Genomic DNA, 19830 nt, shown 5'->3' with positions numbered 1-19830 from the left:
CGCGGCCGCACGGCGCGCCAGCTGTGGCAACACTGTGCGACGGGGCTGGACGCGCTTCTTTTTTTCGGCGCCCGCCGTGCGTACTACCGACGGCCGGCGCCGGCGGCCGGGGGCGGCGCTGGCGTCGCGCGCGTGCGCAGGCGCGGGGCGTCCGGCGGCGGCGGCGGCGGCGGCGGCGGCCGGAGGCGGCAGTCGAGCGCGCTGATCGATAGCGGCCGGAGCGGCGCCGCAGCAGCTGCCGGCATGGCCCCCACGTCCACCTAGCGGCATGCCCGCGCCGCGGCCGGCGCGAGGACCCGGGCCCGGCCCGGGCTGCCGCCGCCCCCGCCTGCGCCCCCGGCTGCTGGCCGCGCTGCTCGCGGCGGCCGCCCTCTTCTCCGCCGCCGCCGCCGAGAAGAACAAGTACTGTGAGTACGGCCGCCGCCATCTTCCGCTCTGCAGCCCGGCCGCGCCGTCCGAATCGAACGCGCCTCGCGTCGCCTCGCCTCGGCTGCCGCCAGCGCTGCCCGATATCTGGCGCGAGGCTCGCGCCGCACCGTAACGTAACGCTGCGCGCCGTCGCGCCTCCCGCTCGCTCGTCGACGTTCTCTCGTGTCGAGTCGTCTGCGCGTCTTTCGGCCCCTCTAGTTAACCACTAAGAACTCCCCCGGCTCTCCGCATTAAGCGCATTCATTACTGCAAAAGGCGACGGAGACCTGTTCGTAGATTTGATTCCCGTTGCAGGCATAAAAACGGCAGTTTAAGGGCAAGATCATTATTCGCCCTGTGTGATTCAGTTGAAAGCTCGCAACATAGGACTACTCTAAAAATGCTCAATCTGTCCGACTGCTGCTCCCTCGTGAATACTTGCGGTGTCATTTTGCTCAAGTGTAGCAGACGCCTACCAAATACGACTAACAGGGGTACTGAACGTATGCAACACCGCGAAGGGTCACAGGTTTACCTGGACCGTGATAAATCGTCAAGGCACGCTGAGAAACGTGAACTCGAATTACATCGTAAAAACTTACTTTCAAAGTTTCAGCAACCACCTTTAAGCGAGTTATCTAGGAATACACTACAACCCTCAACTTATCGCTCCTGTAGGGACAGTGAAGACAAGATTAGACTAATTGCAGTGCGCTCAGAGATGTTTAAGCGGTAATGCTTCCCACGCTTCGTACGTGAATGGAACGAGAAGAAGCCCTACAATGGGAACTACCGTCTGCTGTGCATTTCACAACGAAGTCGCTTGCAGACTGTAGCTGTAGACGTAACTTAAACGCTAGTACACCATTGTCCTATCGTTAATGTCGATTCTGAAAACAGGAGCGGCTATTTCCCCTTCAGTACATCCCCACATGTCCTGAAGAAGCTGAGGGCGTCCCATCCCAGTGCTCCCATGGAGGAAAGAGTCGAACCGTGATCATATTCCCTCATAAACATCGCACAAGCACACTTTCTCTAAAGGTCTTCATACAATACTTTTCCGTGGTCATTGCATTCGCTTAGTAGATCGGAAACGCCATTCAGTTTTAGTATTTTGATAAATTCTCTAAATGCATTAGCAGGAAAAACAGATATTCACATGTGTTTCTTTGAAATAAAAATGCTACCTCTTCGAGCTCTCGTATAACTTAAGATACATGTTGTAGAAATTGTACTATAGAGAATTTCGTAATATCTACGTTCGTCATACTAAAAAGCGATCATCGGCTTTACAGGGCTGTCGAATGGACTATACGTACCAGTGTGGTTTAATTGATCACCGCGTCCAGCCTGACAAAGTTAGAGGTTCACTGCTGTCGCTGCGTGGGTGGAATCACAGGCTGAATGTGATTTTGTTTCCTACGGCCGCTAATTGTGATGCTATCAGTGTTACTGCAGAGTTCTGAAGTTATTCCAAGGCTTAATGCAGTAAATCAAGGGAAAGGAACGATTGTTCTGACCCGCTCGTATTATGCTCAGAGTCGCTCATACGATCGTTTTCGAGGGCTTTTGCATTCGCATAGCCACTCAGCGTCAGTTACTAGCGTCGCTCAGTAGCAAAAGTAAACTTGTTCCAGGAAGAAGTCGGACTTTAAACCACTCGTAATTCTGAAAGGACGGAGTACGTTACGACCGTTTACCAAAGTCAGAGGCACAACATTTTTGCTAGCAGATATATGTTTTATTCTCTGTCAGTCCTGTGGACGCTCCAACATTGCACGAACGTGTCTTTCGTCCTTCTATACGAAGTTTACGTGGCTAACGATGCGGGCGCGCAGTTTTGACTTCTAATTAAACAATTTTCCGTCGTATTTATTGCAAGAAGTTTCAGTGAACATTGTATCATGTAACTGATCATTATTTTTGATCGAATTAGGCAGGGAGAATGAAATGTGTAATGGACGGTGACCTGTAGCTCAAGCGACATTTTTACTGCCAGACGGATGAAGCCGCAATTAAAAATGAGGAGTTAGAGAAGATAGTATCGAATAAACCTCGTGTTTAAGCTCTGTTGTCTGTTAGTGTAGGTCATTACGCTCCAAGCTACGCTTACTGTACAGCGAAGCCACACACGTCCGGGGCTCTCCAACATGTGCGTTGTGTCTCAACACAGGCTGTTCGCTTGTAGCTACGAGAGTGCAGACACGAGGTGTCACATCGCGGTCATAGCGGGCCAGTAAAAAGTGCCGGATCAGTTAGAGTCTGGTGTCTTCTTTCCAGGCATTTAGTCAGAGACTGTAGTATAGTAGCGTGTGCTTAGGTTCACGTTTATGGATTGTGATGAGAACTTAGAACGTTAGCTAAGCACTAAGCCGAATTTCCGTTTCGGCAGTCCTAGAAAAGTATCCGATACCAGCAGATAAACTCCGAAGCCTACTGTAAAAGCCAAACATCATACATCCTTCTAAACTAGAACAGATGATCTTCGTCTTAAGCTCAAATAGAAGAACAGGCTAATGAAGCCGAAGAACTCTGTTTTCGTGGACATGCCGCTACACGGGAGCCACTGGTCCAACGATCAACCGCGCGACATCGCTAAGAATGGAGCAGGCAGCGCCGTCCCCCATACGTTGAGTAGTGGAGTGAGCGGGTCGCGATCCGATGGGCGTGTGTGGGCTGCGCGTGAGCCTAGCGGTGGTACTTGGCAGTGTGTGGTTGCAAGCAGTGACAGTCGTTGGTGGTGGTTTCGCGGGGGAAAGTGGGAGAGGGGAGGGTTTCTCTGATTTTGACACAGACTAATCGCTTCGGCAGTTGACTTAATGGATACAGAGTACTGCGGGAAGACCTGAGCCAATGGAATATTGTTTATGAGTACCTTTACGCATCTATTAACGACTAAAGAAAGACTGCCTTGTGACTGGACGCGGCATTGGTTGATTTGCTGGATTGTACCACTCTAAGCCCCGACCTGACGCTCTTGGTACAGATTTTTTTCTACTCACCTCGGAATCTACGAGCAACTGCCCATTACGATTGATGAAGACTGGAAACAAATTACACCTTTTATTGTGTCGCAAGCTACTGCAAAGTCTACATCTAAGGTTGTACGCAGAAATAGTAGCAACAGAAGGTCATGTTCGCTATTAGTTATTTGGCTGTCGACTTTGAAATTCGATTTGTGGGCGCAAAGTTTATCTACCTGCGATATGTGGACTGAAAGAAAGTGGTTTCCAAATACCGTCTTTGCTTCACATGGTACAACCCCCATTAGTTCCTCCAAAGGATTATATAATTTTTTCCCCGTGTCGTACTTCAACACTGAAATTGCAGATTCCCTTAGAAATACCGCACACATAATAAATTTCACGTCTTTAGTCACGTCCGAAGTATCCAAAATTTCTGTTCTCACATAAAATCTATGACGACAACTCTACTATATCTTCGTATACGTCGGTGTTTGCTTTAATTTTCCAGTATGTGTTAATTATTAGCAAATTATGACCAGAAATGATGCTTTACTACGTTTTGCAGCCTTATCTACAACGAAGTTGTGGGAAACTTGTTCTCTTTTACTGAAAGAAGACGTATCAAACTTCAGTAAACAGATGCAGTAAAAATAACACGATAGCCGTAATAAGAATGTTGGAACGGTAACGTTAAATCGGAAGATCGTGTACCTTAATGAATCATTTTCTTTATGCTGCCAAAATTACTGCATATATTCTGCCGACGTTTAAGCGCAAGTAGAAACAATACGTATGCAGTGCTCTGACTGTTAACATAGTTTTCTGTCACAGGTGAATTTCTGTCGAAGTTCTATTGAATTGGTGAGCAGGATGTGTGGGCTGCATGTAGCATCTTTCTAGAAACTCTCAGGACGTACAGTTAGAGACGGGTAGATTCCGATTTCAGTCTGAAATGTACGCCACAGATGAACCGTATTTGGATAATGTCCCATTCTCTACATCTGATGGGTGGGAGATCGATTCTAATTTATTGTGAATGTACTAATTACTACTATTGTAACCATATGGTTGTTATGTTACGAATGCCCAGTGCTAAGACGTGCAAATAATCAACAATTCTCAAGAGTCACATTAAACACCCGTTGTAATGCTGTTCTGCTCCTACAACATCAATTATCATTGGGCATTGCTATTTCATTTGTTCGGTGGTAAGATATGAATACTTGTCAGGGTAACAGAAAGCAATTATCGGTATTTCGCAAGAAAATGAAATTCTCCTTATGAACTGTTTGTTCTTTTAAAGTGAAAAGTTTACATCTTCAAACACGATTTTATATTTATACGATTCTTTACCGAACGCTCTCAACACGACCTGTGAGTTTACAGGGGAAATTTAAAAACACCTTGAGTGGAGGGATTTCACAACATCAACGCTTCATGGTTCAAATGGCTCTGAGCACTATGGGACTCAACTGCTGAGGTCATAAGTTCCCTAGAACTTAGAACTACTTAAACCTAACTAACCTAAGGACAACACACACATCCATGCCCGAGGCAGGATTCGAACCTGCGACCGTAGCGGTCGCGCGGTTCCAGACTGTAGCGCCAGAACCGCTCGGCCAAACACTTCATGGATTTCATAAGCAATTAATGATATCAAAATAATGTTTGCAGCAATACAGTTTACGGTTGTGTTATTATTGCTTGTATCTGTTGTATATGGCGAGATACTGAATCAGTTATAGCTTTTTTAGTGGCATGATGTGATTTCTTTAACACCATTCGATATCTCGTGATCAGATGAGCACAGTAATACTATATTTATCAATGCTAACACGGAAACTTTTCGCACAAATATCTGGAAAGAAAGCGAAATGCGAATCGACTGCATAGGGGGCAGTTTCGGTCCAATTATTCGATGTTTCACAGTTAACATATTTTTTAGCTACTTTCTGGATGGCCTTCAATGCGATCTTATGATATGTCACAGTGCCCTTCTTATCAAGAGGTATCGAATGCCATTAAACACGCAAATTCTTTAACAAACGTGGTTACTGGAGTATCTCTACGAATATAAGCATTGCAGCAGAGTTCTCACTTTGCATATTACTGCTTGTCGAAAACGTCGCTTCTTGATCGGTTTATGAAATACCGGCGGTATCTACCTTTCGTTCAGTGCTCCGTGTTTGCTGTCGAGGCACGGGGAATACCGCGATTACTGTACCGGGGGAAGCCAGGTGTCCGGTGCGGTCGAAATCTCGCTACGCCTTCGCGGCGCTGTCAGCCGGCGGCAAGCACAGGCACCACCACGCGTGTCAAATAGCTGACGTGCCACGCCGAGCCAAGGCAGTTTCAGACAACGGACGATGGTGGCACACACAGTCTCCTGCGTAGCATCTCCAATAGGGAGCGTTTTTAACGCTGTCAATGTTTGTCGGGACATTCTCAAACCGCTCTCCTGTGGGTTTGTACTTCCAGACGGCTTGAAGCTCGTCTGTACAAACATACCCCATAAAAAGTGAAGAGAAAAGTTCCTAACTTTAATTTCTTTTGTTACCAGTACTGCTTTCTTTGCTCTTCGAGTCCTATTAAAATATCAACAAAAATTTACCGTCAGTAGTAGGATATGAGTGATGTACAACTAACCCGTCCTTCTACGGGACATGTTTCTCACAGCGAATCACACTACACGTGGTTTCCTTCGTGGTTCCCGCACGCTCTGAAACGAGCCGCTACATCTCACGGGCCGTTCTCCTCATCCTGATTCGCGATTGCACCGCCTCCACCGGCAGTTGTCGGTAGCATCTGGCGCATTTATCACATACATTATTTACGAAAGTGGACGCGATTAAAATTATTGTGTCGACTCCGTTACTTTAACTCCGTTAGCGATTGTCAAAGAAGAGCGAAGAAAATAACGAAGAAGATTCTGGGTGTGTCGATGCCTCGAGCAGTAAATTTCTGCTTGAGGAACACTTCGTATGCTGCACAACGATCTGAGATACATATGAGTAGAAGTTATTCGTTTACTCACCTGAATCTCCATCAAATTTTCGGTTTTAAATTAAGTGTATGGGTCTAAATATGTATCTAATGTCAATTTATGCATGCATTATATCCATATTCTCGATGTTCTAGTGACTAGCATCACTCCGAAGTAACATGTTTCAAAATCGAAATTATTTTCGGAATTTCATGAGAAAGTTAGAGGAGATTTTTCCGAAGCTACTCTGCATCACTGAAAAACATACTTACCAGATCGATACAAACTTCAGGCAGTTCGTAAAGCCAAGAAACAGATATATAACTTTCATATTAAGTTTCATAATAGCGAAAAAACTTTCTGGCCATTGGGTAAGTAATGCAGTCGTTGACCTACGCAATAAGAACTGCAGCAAATACATTGTTTGTAATAAATTGCATCGAGTACTGCAGATCACACTTCTAGTAAATTAATAAAAAAGCCCCAGAATCTTTTATGAACAAAATAGTGGACAAGAAAAATGGGTGTTCGTAGAAGCGATATTGCTGCCTTTCACTTGATAGATCACAAAGCTACCAATTGCGCTGTGGTTTCAACATAACAGCACTTAACTTACTTGTTATGCCTTCTAATAATGTCTATAGGCTGTAACTAATGACGTCAATATTTGATACTTGACTCTAAGAAATTGTAACAAAAACGACGTGATTTGATGGATCACCACTGGGCCATAGCATTGAAAAGGTATACTTCCACCACTCGTAACATGTAGTACGAAAAGCATCAAGTACAAGTTGTTAACTACAGATATGTACATTCCTCTCATTACATTATAGTAAATCGTACCAAAAATGACACTTTTCGAGAGACCCTCGATGTAATGGTGTTTTGAAACATCTAATATCACACCGCGCGTGCTATGATATAAAACTCACCAAAAACGAAGTTCTAAAATTCAAATGTGTGTGACTCCTAAGGGACCAAACTGCATAGGTCATCGGTCGACAGACTTACACACTACTTACACTGACTTACGCTTCGAACAACACACACACACCCACGCCCGAGGGAGGACTCGAGCCTCCGGCGGTTTGGGCCGCGCACTCCGTGACATGACGCCCCCAACCGCGCGGCCACTTCGCGCGGCCAATACGGATTTCGTATGAGCTGATATAACATGGCCACACCTAAATTCTGCTTTTCATGTGAAGCTGATCCTGCATCTCCTTGACGACGTTTTCTTTCATGAGTGAAAGATGTGGCCTGGCACATTCTTCCTTCCACGCTTCGCAGTGCAGTGGAATGTGGAATTCCACGCTGTGACGTCAGCAGTTCCTCCTCCACGAAGGTTTTCAAGTCCCGTCAGAGGTTACCTTTAACATCAGTCACACGTCAGGAACACGCAAACCTATTTGAATATCTCACGGGGTGCTCCTCATCCTTTTCTTCTACTAACCATAGCTTTTTATTATTATGAATATATGTTAGTAATGATACTGAGATAATTAAGAAGCTTGTTATATAAGTTTTAACCTTTTTGTGGACGATAATTCACATCTCGCACTAACAACATCTATACAAACTTCGTACAAAGCCTATATCTGCGTAGTTTATATAATGAAGACGAGACGTTGCACAACACAATACCAACAGTTGAGACAAGAAGACACGTTTCTTCAATATTTGTTTACCGCGCATGCTTGCAACGAATGCAAACCTGTCAACAGTAAACTTATAATTTCGTGCTGTTAACGCATACTTACATGTATTCATGAAAGCTTGACATGATTTCAAGTGGAGATAAATCCGGAAAAACTGGACTATTGTTGTAATATTTTTTTGTCTTTACATCTATAACTGGTTTCGCTCATAAGCTTAACAGCCACAGGTCAGTTGTAGCCTCTGGGCAAACCGTTAGCTTTATGTGCCGTGCGCGATGTCCTAAGTTAAGGACTTACGGAGGCTGCTCACAGCGCACAGAACTGACGGGTTGCTCTGAACTACTATTGATCAGTGGATGTTCAGAATCTGAACGAAACGGTTACTGTTATAAAGAAAAATGCGACAACAGATTGTAATAAAACATATTACATGTATTTAATATCTTTATAATGCTGTGTCACGCACGCAACCTTCATACATCATTACTCTGTCAATTATAATAAGATCAGTACTCCTTATCACTTAGGCCTACACTGAACAGAAGTCACAAGTAAACGAAAGTCAGCAAAACATAATTTAGTTTGCGGAAGGTGAAATAAATACAGTGGCAAATGTTAAAACTAAAAGTAAGAAGAAAAACATGTGAATATGCTTTGTTACACGTGTTCCGTTATTTGAAGCAACTACAAATGCGGTTGAGAGCTTAAAACGATATTTCAAACTGAAAGAACATTCAAAGACGAGAAACTGCATTTCAATATCAAAACATTTCTTTTTGACACATGTATTGAGGAAGGTAAACTGTTAAGAGATATTCAAGCACACAGCTCTCTTATGAAATGACAGAACACGGGGGAGATGATGAAAACTAGTTGGGCAGAAAGAAAGCTTGATAAAACATCAATGTAGAAGAGTACAAGTTTGGAGAAAACCAGCACCTACATCTATACTTTCTAAGTCACGGTGTCTGGCGGAGGATGCTTCAGGAAGGACTATCGTTTGCTCCCTGTCTCGTTCCATTCTTACATGCTTCACCAAAGAACTGCCGGTGGCAATAGTCTGTATAAACTCTATTCGTCTGGTTTTACCGTCGTAGGAGCTTCGCGAAATATTTGTGCATATTCATGTTTTGTGCTTACCAGACGAACCTCGGACGAAACTAACTGCTTTTATTTGGGGTGTCTTTATCTCCCCTGGCAATCCTACCACAGACCCAGACTGAGAAGAAATACTCAACAACTGATCGAGGATTTGGCAAATTTCATCTTCTGTTTCCAGTCTGCGGCGGAGTGTGCGCTCATTTAAAATCTCCTGGCAGAGTAAAACTGTGTGCCGGACCGAGACTCGAACCCGCGAACTTTGCCTTTGCGGGCAAATGGTCTACCAACTGACCTATACGAGCCCACTCACCTCTCGTCCTCACAGTTTTATTGCGGCCAGTAGCATATCTCCTACCTTGCAAACTTCACAGAAGTTCTGCTGCATATCTCGTGGGACTAGCATTCCAGGAAGAACGGATATTGCAAAGGTGTGGGACAACTACAGCCCAAGAGACTGTTTATACGCCTTCACAATGTCCTTTCTTCCAGGAGTGATAGGTCCCGAGAGGTATGCGGGAGAACGTCTGTGAAGTTTGCAGGGTAGGATAAGAGCGACTGCCTGCAATAAAACTGTGACGACGGGTAGTGACTGGTGCTTGGATAGCTCAGCTGGTTGAGCATTTGTCCGGAAAAGCAAAGATCCCAGTTTCCAGTACCAGTCTAGCACACACTTTTAGTCTGCGAGGAAGTTTCATCTGCTGTTGTTGAAACACGAGACTTATTGGGAAAGTAAGGAACGATCGGTCGTGAGAGTGAAAATCCGATGAAATTATGCTCAGGTGTGTTGGGCAATGTCTTTAGTATGCCCGTCGATCGCGTTACGTCCTCCTTTTTAGTTCTGAGCACACAAGGAGCTCATAAAGGTACCTAGAACATTAGTGCCTTTTGCCAAGTACGAGGGCCTGGTGATAAATTTCGCCTGAAGCTATGCAGCCAACATTACATAACTGTCGTTCGTTTTATTCTTCAAAACAATTCTCAGCCGCATTCTACAGGGGCAATGAAAATGCTCCTGCATCGTTTTCAATTGTAAATGTTTGATTACCCACAATACAGCCCGTAATTTTCTCCCTCTGAGTTTCGTCTCTGCTCACGTGAACCGCTGGCTATGAAGCCAACATTTTGGCATAGACAACGAGCTGTAGGCGAGCCTAGAGAGTTGGCGGAAAGCACTGGCGGCAGCCTTCTATAACGAGAGTATTGGAAAGTTGGTAAACGCTACGATAGACGTCTAAGTCGGATCGGTGACTATGGAGATAAGTAGCTGGAAGTTGTAGCTAACTGTTGCAAATAAAACATTTTTGATTTTCACTGTTGTTTCCATTTCGCGACTTATCGTTCCTCACTTTCCGAATAGCCCTCGTAAATTTCCTTGTGATTCTTCTAATGAATCTCAATCCAGATTCAGCCCTTCCCTCAACACTTATCATATGCTTATTACATTTCACTCCTTTATTGTTGTTTGTGTTAATAGTCGTCTAAATGAACAGTAATGTATCTTCCTGCTACTTCTGCGCAGGATATTTCACTGGTTCATGCTAAGGATTGACTGTCAGGGTCTGCACCGAACATATCATTCTGCATTTAACTACCATATTCTGGCGTTGTACCTTTCCAATGTACATCAGCATCGCATCCCTACAGCTCCATGTGTCTTCCGACCTAATCCATCACGTGACCCAAAGCACGCCCCTACAGTCCGATGCGTCGCTTCTTACTCGGCCCAGAGGAAGAGAGCCGTCCCTCACCAGGCTGTTGTTGCTGCGCCCAGTAACACATCCCTCCTGACTAAATGGTTGATGGGTGAACGACCGGGTGTACCTGTCCAACGGTCACAACATTTCGGGGAGCGACCGCGTTGCCCAGGTGTGGTGACGAACTGACGGCCTGGTAGGTGGTGCAGGACATGTGTCTCCTCCTGTTCTCCTCCTGATCTGTCGCTCTGTAAGCGGTCCACGCCCGGGCACTGGCGTGCCTCCAGCAACTTCTCCCCCTCTCCTCCCGACGCCAAGTCCCTCCGTCCGGGGTTCTCGCCTAGGGAGGCACCGTGCGGCCTCTCCGATGTTGCTCTGCCTGCCCCGGCGTCAGTTCGTTGTGGGCTGCTTCCTTCCTCCTCTTAATCTGACTCAATGCGGGTTCAGATGCTGTACTGAACTGTAGCCACTGCCACGACTGTCAACGGTTCTCTTACTCAAATGTGGACAGATTCTTTAACGACACAGTGCCACGAGTTACACGTATGTATCGCCAAGCCTAGTATGGACGTAATCCATGCCGTGTAATCCCGCAACTGCCGACTAGTTAGGCTCCTGCAGTGTGGTGAGGTGTTGGTGTTCTCTTCTTCAGTACTCACTCTTAGGTCTCTGGAAGCCATGCTGTATTGGCAGGTGATCTGACTGATTCCGGACTTCCGTTGCCCGAGATCATCCTTCGCACTATCAAGCAGTGCTTGTGTTTTATCTGATGAGCGGAAGACGGTCTTCATTTGATGTTTCCGAAGAATTCCTCCTATCTTCCCGTATGGTCCGCTACAAAATCGAATAACTGCAATGACCGCTTCGTCTTGAGTTTCCTCTCTTCGTGCTGCCGCTTGTAGAGTCGGTGTAGGACGCAGAGCTCTCGGAATTTTCCACTGTGTAGCCGTTTTTCGGAACATTGTCCTCAGACGTTCAAGTTCTAAGTTGAGGCCCTCATTGTTGGCGAGAGTGCGAAACTTATGTAGCAATAATGTGAGCACGACTTTCCTACACGCCGGGTAGTGGAACTGTCGGCATGCGAGTTTAGCCCTGTGTGTGCCATTTTACAGTATACGCTGCAGTCCAACATGCCTTCCGCTCTTCTTTTCACCGGGACGTTCAGAAAGGGGAGCATAGACACCTACTTCTGGAAATGTGTCATTAAAGAATACATCGGGTAAGGGAACCACTGATCAGTCGGATAGTGGCTATAGCCTTAGATAGTCCTGAGAACCCGCATTGAATCTGATTAAGAAGAGGAAGGAGATACCCCTCGACGAACTGACTCTAGGGTGTAAACAGAGCAACAGCAGACACGGCGCCGGGACGCATTCCTGGGCACGAACCTTGGACGGAGAGACTTGTGGCGCGAGCAGGGGACGAGGAGGTGCTGGACGCACGCCAGCGCCGGGGTGCGGAGCGTGTACAGATCGCCTGGTCGGAGGGGGTGGGGTGGGGGCGGAGATATAAGTCCTGCGTCTGCTCCCTGACGATCAGTTCTTCAGCGCACCTGATGATGGCAACGTGGTCGTTTGAGTAAATGTTGTGTCCGATGGGCACTGACGTCTGACCGTTCACCCGTGAACTGTTCCGTCTTGAATTACTCCTGGAGATGTTGTAGAAACACAACGCCCCTCGTCCCACCAGTGCGGCGCCATCCACCCCTCACGGTGCAGGCAGCGCTCTCTTCCCAGTTCCCAAGAGCTGTCTCACTGGAGTTTGACAACGAGCACACACACACACACACACATATATGTTTATGTGGTGTCCTATCTAAATTTTCCACCACATGTATTTCCGAAATGAAACGTAATGTGATAAATGCGGTGGACCAGGGATCCAGCACCTATGGTATGAGCTCCCGCAATGGGCAAGAACGCACAATCTCTACAGGTACACAAACGTCACCTTCAACAAAAGGTTACGTTTTTGTAAATGGGAAGTGTATGTTTTTTAAACGGAAATGAAAACTTGAGGTACAATTAGTGATGGCAGACTTGGTTTCACATCCCTAAACCTTATACTTTCTTAAATACTTAGACTCTAAAACGCAATGGACACAGTGCTATAGTTCTTGCAGTAATGCTGATATTCTGTAATGCGGGTTGCCTGCCCTGTCATAAAGCCTGCTTTACGCAAACTTTTCTCGGATGCCATTGCTATCCTTTAAAATCTACGTATCACAGAAGGTATGAGGTTTAGAACAGTGAAAACAATTCTTCCCTTGTAATTCTACTTCCAGATTTCATTTCCGTAGAAAAAACAAACATGAGGCATTTAAAAAGCCGTAACTTCGTGTTGAAAATGATGTTTGTTTTCTTGTAGGGGTTCTGTATTCTGGCCCATTGTGTGAATCCCTAACGTAGGTGCATCCCTGGTCCGTTGGATTTTTCACATTTCATTTCATTTCGGAAATATATGAGGTGGCAGACTTAGATGAGACATTCCGTATTCAGGGTGGTGAAAATACTCCGAAAAGCTTACGAGAGTGTTGCTGGGTGGATTGTACTGAGATATAATTTTAAGAAAAAAATTCGTTATGTTGCGCCGTTTCTGAGTTACTTAACGTTGACGTTAACCAACCAGGCTCTTGCGCGGGCAAATTCAAGCGGCCCGCCGGATACAATTGGATACATGAAATGTATCTGCAATTGCGAATGTGGACAACAATCAGCTGTAAAGTGGAATGGCGACAATGAAAATTTGTACCGGACCGTGACTCGAACCCGGATTTCCCGATTATCACGAGCGGTCACCTTACCCTTTAGGCTATCCGAGCACGACTCACGGCCACACCGAAACTTCCACATGTCGTCAACCATTTGTCTACAACCTGTGTGTGTGTGTGTGTGTGTGTGTGTGTGTGTGTGTGTGTGTGTATTAAGCCGGAGACCTAGAAACGACGGAGGGGATTCGTCCCGCCGTAGCCCTCAGTGGTTCACAACCCCACAACGGGCCACAGCAGTCCACCCACCCTACAGCTGCCCCACACCGAACCCAGGGTTATTGTGCGGTTTGGCTCCCTAGTGGACCTCCTCCCCGCGAACGTCTCATACCAGACGAGTGTAACCCCAGATGTTTGCGTAGTAGGGTAATTATGGTGCACACGTACGTGGAAACAGTGTTTGCGTAGCAGTCGCCGACATAGTGTAACTGAGGCGGAATAAGAGGAAACAGTCCGCATTCGTCGAGGCAGATGGGAAACCGCCTTAAAAACCATCCATAGGCTGTCGACACAGGACCTCAACACTAATCCGCCGGCCGTATTCGTGCCGGGGACCGGCACGCCTTCTCGCTCGGGAAACAGGGCGTTAGATCGCGCGGCTAGCCGGGTAGGCCTACAACTGTACTCGTGCATACAGTATGTATGTTCCTGTACAGGCGAGACATTTTACTTGAAAGGGGCTTGCCCTGTGTCGTCGGAGAAATACGATGCTACAGTGCCTGTGTTATTTCGAAATTACGATGCAACGTTCCTTTGGACTCGCACGCATGTCCAAAGGAGCACTGCATCGTAATGCGGAATAACTAAGGCACTGAAATGTCGTGGATACAGTCAGTGACAGTTATTCTCAGAGGGTAGATGACAGCGCTCTAGACTGCCGAGGCTTTGTTTCGGGCTGGGCCCTCACTACTGTCCCGTGTCCGATTTTTGTATCGCACGGTTGTTCGGTTTTAGGAAACAAAACGAAGCAAACTTTTGGTGACATCATCCCCGGCGGGCCGCTTGCCCACGAGCAATGGCCTTATTGGTTACTTCATTTGTAATTAACTCGGAAACGGTGCAACGTATCGAATTTTTGTTTAACAGTTATTTCTCAGGACAGCTCACCACGAGATACCCTTTCAGACTTTTCAGACTATTTCTGATTCGCCCCACCCCCCCCCTCTCCATGTTTATATAGGCTGAGTCACTAACTATTGCCACCTAGAATAACTTCGAAAGTAAGATAGTAGCTGAGCATGAAAGTCGGCTTTGGTTTTTTTTTAATTTTTTTTTGTGGGATGCTGCAGTTTGGTACTTATTTTCTGATACCGGCTATCGAGACAAATCCAATGATTTGTAACAGTAAGGTCTTTGAAGTTCAGAAAGGTGGCATGAACGTCCATTTACAGAAGGTGCGTCAAATCGCAAGTCAATCTTGCATGAGCCAGTGTAATGTTGTTCGTGTTCTCTATCGCCATAAATGTCATACTTACCAAATCAGTCTCCACCGACAATTAACTGGTACGAATTGTATGCGTCGCACTGAATTCTGCCGATGGGCTCAACTTCAGATTCAGAGGGATGACACATTTATTAATTTGATTTTCTTTACTGACGAGGCTACATTCACGAACCATGGAAATGTTAATTAGCATAACATGCATTATTGGGCAACTGAAAACCTATGTTAGCTGCGGCAAGCTGCACACCAAAAACCGTGGTCCGTACAAATATATGGTGTCGGATTTTGGACGACAGAATTATACGCCCCTATTTCATCGAAGGAAATCTTAATGGTAGGATGTACACCAAATTCCTGTAAGAAACCTTCTGTTCAAAATGGCTCCGAGCACTATGGGACTTAACTTCTGAGGTCATCAGTCCCCTAGACTCTGAAATACTTAAACCGAACACACATCCATACCCGAGGCTGGATTCGAACCTGCGTCCGTAGCGGTCCCGCGGTTCCAGACTGTAGCGCCTAGAACCGCTCGGCCACCCCGGCCGGCAAACTTTAGGTCTGTTATTGGAAAAAATACCTTTAGGAACAAGGAACAGAATGTGGTATCAACACGATGGGTGTCCGGCACATTTTTCGCTGATGGCTAGAAATGAGTTGCAGCGACAATTCCGAAATTCTTGGATTGGACGGGGAGGAAATGTGTCGTGGACGGCTCGTTCGCCAGACTTGACGCCTCTGGATTCTTTCTTGTGGGGATTCGCAAAAGGCATTGTTTACAATGGCGATCGAACTACACCTGAAGATATGCGAGAGAGAATGGTCTGAGCATGTGGTTCGATAAGTGCCGATGTGATAAGGAATACCACTCAATCCATGATGATAAGATTGCAGCATTGCATTTATACCAATGGTCATCACTTTGAACACCTTCTGTAAATAGACGTTCATGCCACCTTTTTGACCTTCGATGACCTTCAAAGACGTTACTGTTACACATCATTGGATTTTTGTCGACAGTCGCTATCAGAAAATAAGTGCCAAACTATAGCATCCAATTTTAAAAAAAACAAAGCTGACCTTCATATCGCTGAAGCGATCCCACCTAGCAACAAAAAACCGACGTCATATTATGGCCCCCGTTGTCCCATGCAACTTTTTTCCCACAAACGTTTCAGCTCTTATCACACATTCGGTGTTATTCTTGGTGGCAACAGTTAGTGACTCACCCTGTGTGTCATCGTTTGGAAGCGTAATTATCAGTCGCGGCCCGCTGCGAGTTGCTCCATTTAGACGGCGCTTGCGAGCTGGGAAGAGGACGCTGTCTGTCCCTTGAGGAGAGGATACTGGTGCGCTGCGGCAGGAGGGGCGAACTTTCTGTCAGAACAACAACACTTTGATGGCACACAGCTCTCTTCGACGCGGCCGTGCTGTGGGTCTGCGTGGAGTGCATGCGAGTCATTCCTGACCCGGACAGTGCAGTCGGCCCGTCGCTTATGATTTGCTTTGGTGGATGTATAGGGCTACACATACAAGCCGCCATTCTCACAATGCTGCTGCAGTTATTTAGACCCATTTTTATATGTTCATTTGTGGTCATTTCTCTTAGCGATTAAATTGGGCTCGACCACAAGTTTTGTTACTCATAAAAGTTCGCAGGTGTTATTGACGTCCATCTGTGTCGAGATAATTCAGGTTTGATTTATTAGTTTCTACGTTATCAGTTTTAAATTATTGCGTATCCAAATTTATAAAATTCTTTTTTCGAGGTTTCTCTTGCAAATGAAATTGTCTGATGGTACACTGAATGCGCTTGTCCATAGCTGAACCAGCCAGTCCTCCACTCCACGCCATAACTACTAGACCTTACGAGCCTGTATCATTGTATACAGGCTTTGGACAAAAATATGGGACCACTGTGAGAAGTGCGTGCTTGAACAGTCATGTAGGTTGCGCTGTTGTACTTAACCACGAACTTCACTTGCTGCGCAGTGTCATCAAAGAGTTGCAAGTGTCTGCGGGGATCAGAACGGTGTTCTGTGTAGTAGTTGGCGCATTATGTAGAAGTTGAGTGAATTCGAACTTGAGAAAATTGCTGGCATTCGTATGGTGGGCGCATCCGTAGACAACGTAGCCGACGTGTTTGGTGTTTGACGAGACACCGCATCCAAGATTCATTCCACACACAGGGTGCGCGCGAAAACACCACCCGAAATGTCACAGTGCGGACGAAAGTTTGCTTTTCACAATATATATAAATGACTTAGTAGATAGTGTCGGAAGTTCCATGCGGCTTTTCGCGGATGATGCTGTAGTATACAGAGAAGTTGCTGCATTAGAAAATTGTAGCGAAATACAGGAAGATCTGCAGCGGATAGGCACTTGGTGCAGGGAGTGGCAACTGACCCTTAACATAGACAAATGTAATGTATTGCGAATACATAGAAAGAAGGATCCTTTATTGTATGATTATATGATAGCGGAACAAACACTGGTAGCAGTTACTTCTGTAAAATATCTGGGAGTATGCGTACGGAACGATTTGAAGTGGAACGATCATATAAAACTAATTGTTGGTAAGGCGGGTACCAGGTTGAGATTCATTGGGAGAGTGCTTAGAAAATGTAGTCCATCAACAAAGGAGGTGGCTTACAAAACACTCGTTCGACCTATACTTGAGTATTGCTCATCAGTGTGGGATCCGTACCAGGTCGGGCTGACGGAGGAGATAGAGAAGATCCAAAGAAGAGCGGCGCGTTTCGTCACTGGGTTATTTGGTAACCGTGATAGCGTTACGGAGATGTTTAGAAAACTCAAGTGGCAGACTCTGCAAGAGAGGCGCCCTGCATCGCGGTGTAGCTTGCTCGCCAGGTTTCGAGAGGGTGCGTTTCTGGATGAGGTATCGAATATATTGCTTCCCCCTACTTATACTTCCCGAGGAGATCACGAATGTAAAATTAGAGAGATTAGAGCGCGCACGGAGGCTTTCAGACAGTCGTTCTTCCCGCGAACCATACGCGACTGGAACAGGAAAGGGAGGTAATGACAGTGGCACGTAAAGTGCCCTCCGCCACACACCGTTGGGTGGCTTGCGGAGTATCAATGTAGATGTAGATGTAGAAAGTGTGTGTTAAGTGATCGTGGTAAACGGACGTTGAAGAGGATTGTGACAAAAAAAGGGCGACTGCTGCGAAAGTCTCTTCAGAACTGCAATGTCACTCTCGCGAACTCTGTCAGCACAGAAGCAACATAAACTAACTCCATAAGCAGGGAATTTCAGGGAGGCATGGAATTTAGAAACCACTCAATCATTGATGCAAATGTCAGAAACAGGAAAACTTGATGCCGAAGCCTTAAACCTTGGACGTCTGGACATGTACGTTCCAAGAGTGAAACACGGCGGGCGTTCGGTGATGATTTGGGGAGCGATATCGTCTTATTCCACGCACCCCAGGGTTACTCTGCAAGGTCGCATTACTGCCAATTATTATGTGACCACTTTGTGTAATCAGGTTCAGCCCACTGAACAACGTTTTTCTCTAATGGTGATGCTGAGTCCCAAGGCGACAGGGCCCCTTTTCAAAAAAACGCGCATAGTCCAGGATTGGTTTTGTGAGCACCAGGATGAATTGTCGCATCTCCCCTGACGGCCGCAGTCACCAGATCTCAGTATTATCGAGTCTTTGTGTTCTGCTTTGCAGAAAATGGTGCGTGATCGCCATCCACCTCCGTCATCGATGCCTGCACTTCCCACTGTTTTGCAGCATTAGTGGTGTGTCTCTCTTGAACGCCACACAGATCTGTCTTTATTCGTTCCGAGACGACTGGAAGCCGTTTTGAACGCCAGCTTCGTTCCCACACCGTGTAAGCATCGTAATGCTTCGTGTTTCCTGTGTTTGCATATTTCCGTCCAACCGCTGTACTGTAAGTAGGCTGTTTAGGTTTTTATATTGGTAACGCCACGTAGCGCTCTGTATGAAAATCATTGGCTGTGCTGTGTGCAGTCTGTGGCTAGTTTGCATTGTTGTCTGCCATTGTACTGTTGGGCAGTTGGCTGTTAACAGCGCGTAGCGTTGCGCAGTCGGAGGTGAGCCGCCAGCAGTGGTGGATGTGGGGAGAGAAATGGCGGAGTTTTGAAATTTGTAAGACTGGATGTCATGAACTGCTATGTATATTATGATTTTTCAACACTATTAAGGTAAATACACTGTTTTTTCTCTATTAAAATCTTTCATTTGCTAACTATGCCTATCAGTAGTTAGTGGCTTCCGTAGTTTGAATCTTTTATTTAGCTGGCAGTAGTGGCGCTCGCTGTATTGCAGTAGTCCGAGTAACGAAGATTTTTGTGAGGTAAGTGATTTGTGAAAGGTATAGGTTAATGTTAGTCAGGGCCATTCATTTGTAGGGATGATTGAAAGTCAGATTGCGTTGCGCTAAAAATATTGTGTGTCAGTTTAAGGACAGTCCTGTATAATTTTTCTAAGGGGACGTTTCAGTACATGAACACTCCCCTGGGATATGCCTGGCGCTTCTTCAACAGCTTGCAATCCTCTTCTGTAAGAACGTCATTTCTAATGGCCAGAAATTTTTCAGTCTCATCACGGAGGAGGTCTGATATTTACAAGCTCTCATCTTTCACAAGACAGATGAGAATAAGGAGCGACATCTGATGTCCTTGTCGAGTCAAGTAACACGGCGTCAACGTGAGCGTCGTTATGCGCTACAGTCTCGATCTTGCGGGAGAACAGAGCGAGCCGAGTTTCATAAGATCGCTGTTTACATAATCGAGTGTGATCCCTAGTGCAGATA

General features: G+C 46.0%; 1 protein-coding gene across 1 annotated transcript in view; it reads left to right on the top strand.

Moving 5' to 3' along the window:
- The first annotated feature begins 268 nt into the window (after nucleotides 1–268).
- Nucleotides 269–19830, top strand: part of LOC124799216 — a 346089-nt gene continuing 326527 nt past the window's right edge. Inside the window, exon 1 of the mRNA XM_047262752.1 lies at nucleotides 269–407. Coding sequence (XP_047118708.1) covers nucleotides 269–407 — 139 coding nt within the window. The remainder of the gene's footprint in view (nucleotides 408–19830) is intronic.

Source organism: Schistocerca piceifrons, chromosome 5 (genome assembly GCF_021461385.2).
Source record: "Schistocerca piceifrons isolate TAMUIC-IGC-003096 chromosome 5, iqSchPice1.1, whole genome shotgun sequence".
NCBI lineage: Eukaryota > Metazoa > Arthropoda > Insecta > Orthoptera > Acrididae > Schistocerca > Schistocerca piceifrons.
The sequence above is the reverse complement of the archived record's forward strand: the minus strand, read 5'-3'. Positions and strand labels throughout refer to the sequence as shown.